This window comes from Talpa europaea (genome assembly GCF_964194135.1).
Source record: "Talpa europaea genome assembly, chromosome: 12".
Lineage (NCBI taxonomy): Eukaryota > Metazoa > Chordata > Mammalia > Eulipotyphla > Talpidae > Talpa > Talpa europaea.
The window spans coordinates 9,173,351-9,186,695 of record NC_140079.1 but is presented as its reverse complement, the minus strand read 5'-3'; the positions used below and the strand labels follow the sequence as shown (position 1 = coordinate 9,186,695).

The 13,345-nt window shown below is 50.9% G+C and overlaps 1 protein-coding gene across 1 annotated transcript; it reads right to left on the bottom strand.

Annotated features, from left to right (window-relative positions):
• Positions 1–2: 2 nt before the first annotated feature.
• CREB3L3 (cAMP responsive element binding protein 3 like 3) lies at positions 3–10,318 on the bottom strand (the record flags this gene model as incomplete). Its single annotated transcript, XM_084249228.1, has 10 exons — positions 3–331; positions 458–554; positions 777–861; positions 1,965–2,033; positions 4,550–4,656; positions 5,468–5,605; positions 8,052–8,164; positions 8,972–9,257; positions 9,654–9,782; positions 10,292–10,318. 10 exons carry the CDS (start codon positions 10,316–10,318, stop codon positions 3–5), a joined length of 1,380 nt encoding a protein of 459 aa, XP_084105354.1.
• Positions 10,319–13,345: the final 3,027 nt, after the last annotated feature.

The window sequence follows — 13,345 nt, the reverse complement described above, 5'->3', positions numbered from 1 at the left end:
GCTCACAACTCCTCCCCTGCTGCCTCCAGACCCAAAAGCCCTGGGCTGAATACTGGTTTAGGCAAGGCCCAGTCCAGCAAGGTGGCCCAGTCCAGCAGGGAGGCCCAGTCCAACTCCATCATGTTGCCCTGGGCCAGGGTCGAGTTGTCCAGTTCCTCTGTCGAGTTGTCCATAGCTTGCACGTCTTGGGATTCCCAGTCTGCCCCAGGGCTTCCTGGAGGGTCTTCTTGGGGTGTGCCAGTCTTGAGCTGGGGTCCTGGAGCTTCGGAGCCTGGCGTGATGTCGGGGGCCACACGGGATGCAGCGTCGTTGTGCAAAGTTCTGGAGAAAACTGAGCAAGGGTTTGGAGGCCATGAGGGCTGGAGTAAAGGGCTGGTATCCCTTCTTCCCTAGCCCACAGCCTCAGAGGCACGGTATGGGGGCTTGTCCCAGGGGATTGAAGTGGGAGCCCACTTACCTCGCACAGGTGCGAAATCTCCGGGGCTCTCCTCTTTGTTGGGGGTGAAGGGGCTGATGGAGGGGAGGACGATGAGGGCGAAGGAGAGCAGCAGAACCTGGCAGAGATGGGGGTGGGGTCACCCCATCCCACTCCCTCCCCTGCAAGCTTGCTCATCTCATGGGCAGGGAAACTGACACCCAGAAGACTGACTGGGGCGTGAGCTGGGGCTCAGGACCGGGCTCCTACTCCTCTCACCTCCCCGCTGCAGTCCTTCTGCCAAGGCCTGGGAACCACCTTATGGACAATTGGGGCCAGCAGAATTGGGGCCAGGACTTACAGCTATGCAGGTGCCCGTTTGGGCCGACTTGTTGGTGGACTGTACCACAATGGCCTGCAGCTTCTTCAACTGCTCCAAGAGGGACCTTGGAAGGAGCAAGCAGACTTTGCTGAGCCATACAGGACCTGGATCTGGCTCCCCATTCATATCTAGGGACCCCCCCAACCTGGTTGATGTCTGAATTTCACCTCTGAAGACTCTGCTGCTCTCAAAAGTCTCAGATCCTCTCTCTTTGAGTCAATAAATCATAGAACACCCCACCCACTTCTTTGCCACTCCTCTCCCACATCCAGTCACCATCATGGCTCCTGGAGGTCAGCCCAGCCCCTGCTGCCCCCCTAGGTTTCAAGCTCCATGCAGCAGCCCAAGGGTTCTTTCGATTGCAGATTCACTTCTCCCAGCCCTCCCAAGGCTCTCATCCCTTTAGAGTGAAAAACCTAAGTTTCCCCTGTGGCCCACAAGTCCTTGCATGTCCCGCCCCTATTCCCCCCTGCCCTTGGCACCTTCTTCTTCCCCTTTGGATAACTCTGCTCCAGCTAAATTGTTCTCCTTGCTGTCCTGTCCTTCAACACACAAGCATTGCTGTCTCAGGACCTTTGCACTGGCTGTTTCTTCTGTGCCAAGGACAGTGTTCCTCCAGCTCATTTTGTAGCTGGTTCTTTCTCATCCATCATGTCTCATAGGTGCCCCCCCCAGGACCTTTACTCTGCTTTACTTTACTGTGGCTATCATTATTTGAATAATCTTTTGTATATTTTTGTCTTGAGTATGTCTCCTACTGGACCATGAGTTCTTTAAGTGGAGGGACTGTGTCTGTTTTCTTCCATGTTGTGGTCATAGTGCCAAGAATGATGCCTGGTGCAGAGTAGATGCTAAACAAATATTAAATGACACACCCCTTGGATAGAATCACCTGTAGTTATCCAATATGCTGCGCCCCTAACCTTTAGCCATTGTATGTACCATTTCTTCCACTGGGAGCAGTTTTTCCCTAGTGAACTCTTAAACATCCTTCAAGATCCCAAATACAAATTCCCTCCTCCATGCCACTTGCTTCATTTTTATATGGAGCCTTTAACCACTGCTCTCTCCTGCCATCAGACAAGTGGTCCCCACCCATGTCCATCATCCTGAAAGAGACTCTGGGAACTACCCCCCCTTCTCTGCCCCAGTTAGACCAAGACTCACAGGTTCTGCTTCTCAAGCTGTAAGACCTTTCTCTGAAGTTCCTGGTTCTGAGCAGTACAGGCTGACATTCTGCAGGGACAATGCCAGAGTGAAATTCAGAACATGCCTGTCACCATCCAAGTGATGTCTCCCTGTGAGGTCCCACTTTACAGGCAAGGAACCTCAGGCCAGAGAAGGAAGCCACTCAGCCAGTCACTTGGCAAGTCTGTGATGGCCAGGATTCGGACCCAAGAAGCCTGATCCTCATTCCCAACTCTGCATTGATGTGGGTGGCTTCATTCAATTCTGAGCCCACAGGGTCGGGAGGGGAAGACCAAATTCAGGCAGTGTTGCTTTCAGAATATGGCATAGCAGGGCGATCAGGATTCAAGGAGACCTGAGTTGTAATCCTCAACTTGCCTGTGACCTTACTTTCTTACTCAACCCCCTCATCTGTAAAATGGAGATAATTAACTAGCTCATAGAGTGAGAGGGAGAATTATATGAAATAAAGTTGGCATGGGGCTTAGCAGATTGCCAGTGAAGAATAAAACCATGGTGATCATTTCCTCCTGGGTTCTGGGGTCCAGGCTGGGGGATTCTACATTTCCCATCCACATCCATCCATGAATGTATTTTTTTGGGCCAGATCACTCAGATGCGGAGTTGAAATACTCAAAACAGGGGATGAGGATGAGCATGAGTTGGGTACATCTCCACCCCCAAAGCAGAGGTGTGTGGATCATGAGACATGCAAATGTGGGGGCAGAGGTTTTATAGGGAACTTTTGGATAAATCCCCATCTTGAGACCTGAGGACTCTTAGACCTGCCATAGACCTGCCATATTGGACGGCAGATGCAATTACATACTTTGTTCTCCTGGAAGGAAAATGAGAATCTAGGGTTCCTTTTCCAGAAGAGAAATCAAGAATATCTCAACCAGGGGGGAGAACAGACTCCCCACCACCACCACAGAAAGGCTCTTCTATAAATGTAAACTACATGACAATGACAATAATACAAAACAAAATGTGTGAGATGAAGCTAAAGCAGTGCTAAAAGGTAAATGGATAGTCTTAACAATATTCAGCAACCTGAGCAGACACATTTTCAAATTAGCAAAAAATAAAAAGACAAGGAAGATGGAGGTAGGGAGAAGGAGGAGGACGAGGCAGAGAAGAATCTCCCTGAAAAATAAAGCAGCAAGAGCAGATGTAATAAATATCTTTCTAGCTGAAAGAACTAGAAAACAGGGCCTCCCCGGTGATGCAGAGGTTGAGCGCTGGGTTGCGAAGCTGCCTGCAGCCTCTGCAGCACCGGTTTGATCCCCAGCCGCTGGGCGAGGGTCCCACATGGCGCGCAGACCTCTCCTGTCTCCCCGTTGCTCCCCTCAGCAGTGTACTTCGTCAGTCTGCCTGTTCTGCTCCCTGCTCTGGCTCTGGTGAATCCTCTCACCCTCCCGTGCTTCTGACTGTACCCAGTGCTTGTATAAATAAATAAATAAATCTTTAAAAAAAAAAAACTAGAAAACAAAAATACAATCAGGTGGGAGGAAAAACCAGTACTTCATCCTCTGAAAAGATTAATAAACAAACTGGTGAAACTGGTCAAGATAAAGAAGAGAGAAAGCAAGAGCTATTAAATAACTAGACAGCACAGAGATTAGAAATAATAGTGGAGAATTAAGAACAATTTCATGTCAGACCTCCCTGATGGCACAAGGGGTTAAGAGGCAAGCCATGAAGCTATCTTCAGCCACTACAGCACAAGTTCAATCCCCGGCCAGGGAGATAACCACATGGTGCAGCAGACCTCTCTGTCTTGCCTGCTGCTCCCCTCAGCAGTGTATTTCAGTCAGTCTGCCTGTTCTGCTCCCCACTCTGTCTCTGGTGAATCCTCTCACCACCCCCCACACACACCTCTGGCCTGAACCCTAGCTCTTGTGTGCATAAATAAATAAATCTTTTAAAAAGAGAGAGAGAAAAGAACAATTTGATGTCAATAAATTTGAAATGGATGACTTCCCTGGAAGCTATGACATCCCAACACTGACTCAGGAAGAAATAGAAAAGTCACATAGACCTATAATGTTCAGTAAAGTCACTCTTGTTTTAAGCAGGGAGCTCATCCCAAGCTCACTTTATGCGTCTGTTACAAAATAAAATGGAGCTATCCCCACCCCCATTTCCTCAATGAGATAAAAGAGGTAACTGGCTGAAATGGGGTGCACAGTTTTTAAGTTGAGGAAGTTCTTCCAAGAATGAGCGCCATCTGTTCTCCCCAATCCAAGGAAGGATGACCACTCTGAGGACCAGGGATGCTCAGACCAGGGAAGTAAGTATTCTATCTTCAACAAGACGGATAATACCTCCTGCTTTCTTGGCACCACATCGTGCAAGGGATAAAAGGACACTAAAGCCTTGCTCTGTGCCAACTGCAGGCCTATCTCCATTCTCGCAATGCACATGAAACACGGTCTCTCCCAGCGAGGGAAAGCAACTCTGATTTTACCAGGCCCTATAAACCTGAACACAGCCACCTTACACTCCTCCTTCTGGGCCTCAGTTTCCACCCTCAGTGTGTTGGCCAGGGTCCCCAGTCTTACCGAGTTTCTAGGCCATCAATATATTCCTTCTTCTTTTTCCGACTCTCTTGGGCAGACTGTTTGTTCCGGATTTTCCGGCGGATTTTTTTCAGCACTCGCTCCTCATACTGGGAGTAAAATGGGGAAGAGGCTGAGTCAGTCTGGAGGATCCACTCTGCGGTCCAGACCCAAGAACTTCCTCCCATTCTCATCCCAAGTGAGTTACCCCAGGCTCAAGGGTTTGGGGACAGTTTCCTGATGACTAGAAGAGCAGCTCTTCTCTCCTCCCTAAATTCTGTAGGAGAATCCTGGGTCCTGATGGTCTTCCCAGCTTCCAGTCCCAGCTAGTAACTGGTGACCAGACTGTGCGCTGGTACAATTGCACCCCCTTCTCACTGTCTATGCGACCAGCACCTTTCCCTGGGCCAGCCGGGATCAGGACTCTTCTGACACGCTCAGGTACTGATATTGGGTGAAATGGGCTGGGAGCCCACACCAGCTACTCAGTTACTGATCGTTGCCTGTGTGGAAGGTGTGGGAGTGTGGGAGCAGGCTACGCAGTTACAGAGTCTTAGATAACACCAGGTAGGGAAAATGTCAGCTGCCAATTCAAACATTTATGAAATGTGGTATGGTACAATCAAACAGGTCTGCAGGATACACCTGGACTTCAGGTCACGTATTTTATGAGCTCTGGCCTACAGGAGCTAAGGCAGAAGGAAGCTCGCAGAGCCAAAACCGTGTCTTGCCAGCCCCAAATCCATCCTTGGTTCCTGGTTGGCAAGCACTGCCCACCATGTTGGCTTTTAGGATGACTTTTCTGGGTCTGGTAGCTGACACATCCTAACATTCTAGTGTGGCAGGCCTCAAGGTGAGACTCATGGGTGTGTAGCACAGGAAAGGGGGTGAGATCCAGGGGTAGGGGTCCCACTGACTCGCCTTGGTGAGGGGCAGCTGGGTGGGCAGCATGATGCCTTCTTTGGCCAGCAGCTTCTTCTCATCCTCTGTCAACACCAGTTCCTGACTCTGCCCGATCCCAGGTCGCAACAGGTGAGGGGCTGTGGGGTGATGCGGCTGCTAAGGAAAAACCAGGGAAAATGCATTGGGGGCAAAGACACAACAGACAGCCTCTGGGAAGTCAAAGAGGCATTCAATTTAAGAAACCATCAATCCATCCACTGCAGAGTCCTCACTGGCACTCAGGCTCAAAAGCACCCGTGCAAAGCCTCTTGACCCAGTGATTCCACTTCTGGGGATTCCACAGATCCCTCACACTCATGCAAAGTGATGTGCATACAAGCTTTTCATTTGTTTGACAAATAATCATCTGTCAGCGACTTACTGAGCATCCACTACATGTCAGGCACTGTTCTAGGCTCTGAACACTCATAACTACGCTGTCTACAACAGCAAAGTATTGGAAGCATGAGAGTATCCCACAAATAGGTAACAGGTTAAATAAGGCACGACCCATTCATGCATAGAGTGGTATACAGCTCTGAAAAGGGATGGGCTCTTCCATCTATAGTATGGTGCAATTGCTGTGCTAAACCAACACTTTTTTTAAAAGGGGGGGACAAAACAGTGTTATGTATGGTGTTCTACTTTCTAATGTTAAACTTATAAAAATCAGAAGGAAGCTCTTCAGAAGGCAACATTAGAATCTGTGGGGGGAGCTGGGTATCTGAGATCTGGGGAGAGTGGGAATTTCTCCCAATACATCTGATTGTGCTTTTGGACCTAGGATTGTCTGAATGCACTTGCTTATTCGAAATATTTAATTAAATTTAAATTATGAAAGCTAAGCATTTTTTAAAAATGAAAGAATCTTGCATAAAGAGTGTTCAAGTCCCAGGCCTCCCCGGTGGCACAGCGGTTGAGCGCTGGGCTGCGAGGCTGCCCGCAGCTGCTGCAGCACCAGTTCGTTCCCCAGCTGCCAGTGAGGGTGCCACAAAAAAAAAAAAAAAAAGAGTATTCAAGTCCTTTCTCAATCCTGTCCATGGAGGATCCTTGCTGAGAATACACGTGACATTTGCTGGGACCTCTGCTGAGGGCAGTTTCCCATAGCGAGCTGGAATCCTGCTGCATGTGGCTTGCCCAAGAGTGCTCCTCTGCCCTTTCCAATGGGACACAGAGCCAGTCCCGCCTGGGCCCAAGTATATTCATTCACACAATGGAAATAAGCTCTCCTGCATCCCCAGGTTGTTGCCCCAAAGAGCAAATTTCATTTTTAACGCTTGGTTTTAAATGGTATTAAACATGCTTTTGCAAACTCCAGTTAGCTTTTCCAACGTAATCCTTCTTTTCTATCCTTCAAGGCCTGCTGAAGTTCTACCTCCTCCAAGAAGCCTTCCTGGACCTCCCTTACCCACCTCCCTGCCTGTTTCTCCCACTGGCACACTTTCAGGAGCTGTCAGCTTTCCTGTCTTGACTATAGGATCACCAGAGGTTGAGCACACAGTGGGTGCTCACTGCAAGACTCTCAAGTCAAGAGGAGCAGTCTGGTTCTTTTTTTTTAATTTATTTTTTTATGTCTCTCTCTCTTTTTTTTTTTTTTAATAGAGGCATGCTTTATTTATTTATTTGTTTGTTTGTTTTGTTTATACATGCACTGGGTACAGTCAGAAGTGCGGGAGGGTGAGAGAATTCACCAGAGCCAGAGCGGGGAGCAGAGCAGGCAGAAGGACTGAGGTACACTGCTGAGGGGAGCAGCGGGCGGCAGGAGAGGTCTGCGCGCCCTGTGGGACCCTCCTTCGGTGGCCGGGGAGCAGCCGGGGATCGAACCGGCGCTGCAGAGGCAGCGGGTAGCTTCGCAACCCAGCGCTCAACCACTGCGCCACCAGGGAGGCCCAGCAGTCTGGTTCTTACCTAGAGATTTTCAGGAGGACTTTCAGTGTTGGGCAAACAGAAGTTCAAATCCTAACTGAACCACCTGCTTGCTGTGTGACTTTGGTGGCTTAACCTCTGTGTGACTTTGGTGGCCTTTCTCATCTGCAAAACGGAGGCACTGATTGGATTGTCCGGCCTGGTTTACGGGTGTGCGAAGCTCTTGGCAGAATCCATGGCCCTCAGTTGATATGCAATGGGCACAACAGGGCCAGCAGGCCAGCCCAGGGATTCAACCTGCAGCAGCTGGTGGCTTAGGGTAAATTACTAAACCTCTCCGTGTCTATTTCCTTGTATATAAAATTAAGATAATAAGAGCCTCAATCTTCAGGGATGCTGATGGATACATTTAAAGCACTTTGAAGAGTTCCTGACCCATAGTAGATGCTTAGTAAGTTTTAGCGGTTTTTTTTTGTTTTTGTTTTTGTTTTTTAATACCACAGTAGAAAGCACGTAAGTCGAAGTGACAGAGAACACAGGGCAGAAAGCCACCGACTTTTTCTGGGTGTGACCAGGGTCAGATCCAAGGCCCTATCTGTGACTCCATTTTCCAGTGTCTGAAATGGAGAGGTTAGGGCTCTGCGAACCCCTGTGGCCCTCCCAGATCTGATACCGCGGTATGGGGGGCACTGCTCACCAGGTCTCCGCAGCTGCCAGAGAGGAGGAGATCTTTCACTGTGAGGTTGCAGCCTGGGGGTGAGTTTGGTAGCTGGGTTTGCTCCTCTGGGTACAGGCCTGGTCTCCACATTTCTGATCAGGGCAGATGGGGATGAAGACAGGGAAAGTGGTGGGTGGGATGCCCTGAGATCCCAGCTTCTGCCTACCCCCTTCAGCAAGGCTCCCAGGATTGACACCAATATGCTTAGGACTTGGGGCATAGCTTGGAACCCTTAGGCCAGGATTGAAAGGGCATCCCTGGCTAATGACTCTGCTCTAAGGTGGGAACCCAAATTTATCAGGGCATTGTCAAGCGATCGACTGCCAACTATCATTGCCCAGCATTGTAGGTTAGATGTTTGCAGCCAAAGGGCCTATTTCCCCTGGAGAAGAAGCAAGCCCCAGGTCTAATTCACCTCTGGTTCCCCCTCACCTGGTGCCTGCTTCACCACAGGCAAAGTCCTTGTGAGAACAGGCTTTAGTTCTAATCCCAAAGGAGTAGAGCTGTGTGACCTTGAGTAAGTGCCCAGGTATCTCTAAGCTGCTTTATCAACTCTCCAAAGGGACTCATAAGAGCTCACGCCTCATTGTAAGTCTCAAGGGGCAAAGGACACCCTGCTGGGGGTGTTCTTGAGTGAGGCCAGTTTCCAGAACAGGAGGGGCACCCTGGGGCCCAAGGAGGCTACTTCTTTGTATCACTCAGGCAGGTGAGGTACAAAGATAAGGGGAAGCGTGATGCCTGGTGCCTGAGTCAGCCTGCCAGGGGCGCATCCCAGCTCTGACTTCATGAAATCCTATTAAACCTGATGGGGACTCAGTTTCAGCATCTGGAAAGTGGGCCCATGACGGCACCGCTCTCAGGGGCAAGGCAAAGGAAGGGCGCAGAGGCTCAGAACTCACCTAGATCTATGGCCACGGAGGCCTCGAGCGCTTGGGCCCCTGGCCCAGGGGTCCTGGCAGGGCAGGAGGTCCCAGGACTGTAGGAGGGGCAAGGCTCTGAGGCATGGTGATCAACTGGGGTGGCAGCCGGTCCACTGCGTGGAGGGGTGTCCTGGGGGTCAGAGGGCAGGTCCTCAGAGATGCCACTGTCACTGGCTGCGGGAGACCAGCGGGGAGAGCTGGGCAGCGAGTCTGCAGAGCCCAGAATGGAGTCGAGGAAATCATCAGCGTCTGGGCCTGGCAGGGCCTGCGGGGTGGAGGGGGAGGGTGTGCTAGGGTCTATGTCTTGCTCAGGATTGCTGTGTGGCCATGAGTAAGCCGCTGCTCCACTCTGGGCCTTGCCGGCCTTTCTGTAAGGAGTTGCTAGGGTGTGGACACAGCCCCGTGGCGTGGGAGCACCGTCTAACAGTGTCCCAGCAGAGCCCTGAGTTTGTGTGTGGACTTGACTCCAAAGGGCTGCTTGGCCCCAGGCAAGTCACCAACCCTCCCCCGGCTTCCTCCACCTCGCAGAAGCTGCCCACCCCTTGGAGTCCTTGAAAGGTTCAACACAAAATTGTGTTTTGCTAAAATCAAGCACCGAGAGTGAATGTTCTTGGGGCTGGGCCTGAGCAGCTGCCAAGGGGGGGGGCAGGCAGGTCCTCACCTGGTCCTCAGCACAGCCCCAGTCCTCGCCCAGCTCCACGTGCCTCAGGATGCCATCCTGCCGGTCGAACAGAAGGTCCAGCAGCTCCAGGCTGTCCATGGGGCCCTCGGGACAGAGGGAGGAAGCCATCTGGGAGGGGAGGGAGCAGACATGAGAATCACAGGCCGCTCTTCCTCCCACCCATCTGTCCTGGGGTCTCCATTCAAGTTCAAGCCCTGCTCAGCCCCAGGGCAGGTTCAGGCTGCCCCTCCCGAACCTCCTCCAAAACCGTGATTCAGGGCTGGCACAGGCTCTTGCGGCAGGAGAAATAATTTCTTTCAAAGTGCCAGACAGATGCACATGTAGGGGCGACCAGCCAGGTGGATTCCTGAGAGGCTAACCAGCCCTCCCATGTATTCAAGAGAGGCCCCTGCCCAAGGCCCAGCCCGGGGGACAGCAGGTGGGGAGGCTGGTGGGGAACCGAGAAGAAAGACGGGAACAGCAGGAGTGGAAGTCCAGCGTCATCACACAGTCTCTCTGGGCCTCAGTCTTCCCGTCTGCACAATGGGAGTGGGGGTTGCTTCCAACTCGGGGAGTTGGGGCCGGGTTCCTGGCCAGCGCCCCCCATGGACCCCCGCCACGGACCCGAGCGGACTCACCTTTCCAGCTGCCAAATCCCCATTCATGAGCCCACGCAGCTCTGCCTTCAGCTACTTTCTGTGTCTGCTCTAAACCGCAGGCTCACCCCACCACCAGGCTCCAGGAACGTCTCTGTGGTTCTGTCAGCACCCCCAAAAGATGCTGAAATAGTCCCAGGGAGCTCCCAGGCCCGCCCCAGGTGCTGACTGGAGGGCTGGGGAGACAGACAGGTGTGAGGGCCAGTGACGGCCAGGCAGGCTGGGGGAGGGGCGGGAAGACCGTTATCTGATGTTTTGTGCTTTTCTAGCCACAGGGGCAAAGGGCAAAGTCTGGGGTGCCTCAGCTCTGCCATGACCTCTGCCCTACTTTTGGGGACTGTTTCTCTGCTGAGTCCCCGGACGGACGTCGGGTTCCAGCAGAGTCCAGGTCCCCAGCCTGGGTCTTGTTCATTCCTAAGACAGGCCAAAACCAAGAGGCCCAGCCCCCTGAAGTGGCTCCCTCCACCCCGAGATCCTGCCATCCTCCCGTTCCCCATGATGGAATCCTCAAAATCAGTTTGTTCTAGAATCTTTTATCGTTCATTTATTCAAAAAATGTTTATTGAGCCCAACTTGTTCCTATCTCGGGGCCTTTGCACTTGCTGTGACTCTGCCGGGAATCCCCTCCCTGCCACCCCCCCCCCATTGTCTTCACTTTTGATATTTGTGTATCTACTTGTTTATTGTTTTCCTTCATTCCTCTGGTCCTTACCCTAAATGTGAGCACCATGGGGCTAGGATAGTCACTTTTGTTCTTTGACAGGTCCCCAGTATCTAGAAAAGGCGACTATTATACAATAGATGCTCAGTTAACTCTTAGTAATGAGTGTCTCCTACGTGCCAGGCGCTGTGTTAGACACCAGGACCAGTCTGTGAACACACTAGTTTGTAAATGCATAAACAAACGAGTAAATGGGTAAATAGGTGCTACTCAGAAACTAAATGTGACCATGGCAAAGTGCTGGAGAAGGCCCCTTTCAGAATGATGAGAAAGCGGCACTCGTAGGGAGAATGAAGAAACAGCATGTGCAGGGATTTCCCTGGTGGTACAGTGGGTTGAGCACTGTGCTGTGAAGCTGTCCTCGGCAGCCTCGGCAGTGTGGGTTTGATTCCCAACTGGCCAGGGAGCAACCCACATGGTGCGGCAGACCTCTCCGGCCTCGCCTGCTGCTCCCCTCAACAGTGTCTTTGGTCCGTCTGCCTGTTCCGCTCCCCACTCTGTCTCTGGCGAATTCTCTCACCCTCCTGTGACTCTGACCTGTACCCCATTTCTTGTATAAATAAATTTTTAAAATCTTAAACAAAAAAGAAAGAAAAAGAAACAGCATGTGCAAAGGTCCTGGGGCAGGGCCGTGCCAGCATGTTGAGGAACAGTAAAGAGATCCTTGTAGCAGGAGCCAAGTGATTGAGGGGGAGGAGGTAGTCAGTGCAGGGAAGGAAGCAGGGGAGATAGTGCGGGACCATGTGTTCTGTGGCAAGGAGCTGCTTTATATTAAATATAGCAGGAGGCTACCAGGAGCCTAATGAACGGATGCCTTTTGTATTCTGGGCATGATCCTAGATACCAGGTTTTCAGCATAACTACAACACACTCTCCTTGCTCTCATGAAATTCACACCCTGATGTCTATTTCTCAATGGACCTATCATGATTCATTCATGCAACAGAAATTTAAAGAGGGGGGCCTCCCCGGTGGCGCAGCGGTTGAGCACTGGGTTGCGAAGCTGCCCGCGGTCTCTGCAGCGCCGGTTTGATCCCCGGCTGCTCCCCGGCCACTGGAGGAGGGTCCCACATGGCGCGCAGACCTCTCCTGCCACCCGCTGCTTCCCTCAGCAGTGTACTTCGGTCCTTCTGCCTGCTCTGCTCCCCGCTCTGGCTCTGGTGAATTCTCTTACCCTCCTGCGCTTCTGACTGTACCCAGTGCTTGTATAAACAAAAAACAAACAAACAAACAAACAAATAAATAAATAAACCTGTCTCTAAAAAAAAAAAAAAGTCAAGTACCATCCTATAAAAAAAAAAGGAAATTTAAAGAGGGCCTACTATGTGCCATAATAACTTATAGCAAAGCAGTTGCTCCTAGGGGACACTAAATGATGCCTGGAGACTGGTTGTTGCAACTGGGGGGTGAGGGGTTCTGGGATCAAGTGGGTGGGGGCCAGAGATGCTACCCAGCACCACTATGGCCAGAAGGGCCCTCCACAGAGAGCAACCCAGCCCCAAATGCCCCCAGGGCTGTGCTGGGGAAGCTACAGCAATGTCTCCTCAGTTGCTGTGATTGTGATCTTGACCTTGGCCTTGGATCTTCTTTCCTTTTAAATCCTCTGTGTTGGATTTCTAAGGTGTTTGGTTTGGCTTGGCTTTAGCGATCCCAGTCACAATATTTATTCACCCTTTGCTGTGAAGGCACTTTTCCAGCGCAGTCACGGTGGGTATATAAAATAGGTGAGGTTTGACTTCTGGACCTCTCTGTCTGCCTCCTCCCCCCCTCATTTATGACTTTCCATAACCCTAGTGGCCTTAAGCTAGGACTCTTTCTCCTCCTCTTATCAAACCTGCCGGAAGAAAGGATCTGGTATTACTCATTCCACCTTCAAGGAGCTCAAGAGCCCTTGGCCTCCCTCCCTCCCTCCAAGGATATTTGTACCTAAAAATTTTTGCTTTAGAATTACGGGCTTTCAAAGCCTTTTGTACACACCAGTGAAGAGATTTTAGGTATTTGTGAACAAGTAAGATGAAGACAAGCATTTGAGGGTTGGGAGGACTTGACATACTATCTCATTTATGGAACACAACTACATACTTCACTGCGATGCTAAGCTGAAATCTGCAATGATGTAATTTATAAAAAATGCATGTATATTTGTTCTTAACTCACAGTTCCAGGCTCACAACTCCCAAAAACCCTTGGAATTTCCTAAGCATTGAGAGTGGTAAAGGTGTTCCTGTGAATGAACACCTCTGGGAAACACCTAAGGATGGAGACAAACCATGTGATTAAAAGGAGGGGACTTCTAGTCTCACCCTCCTGACTTC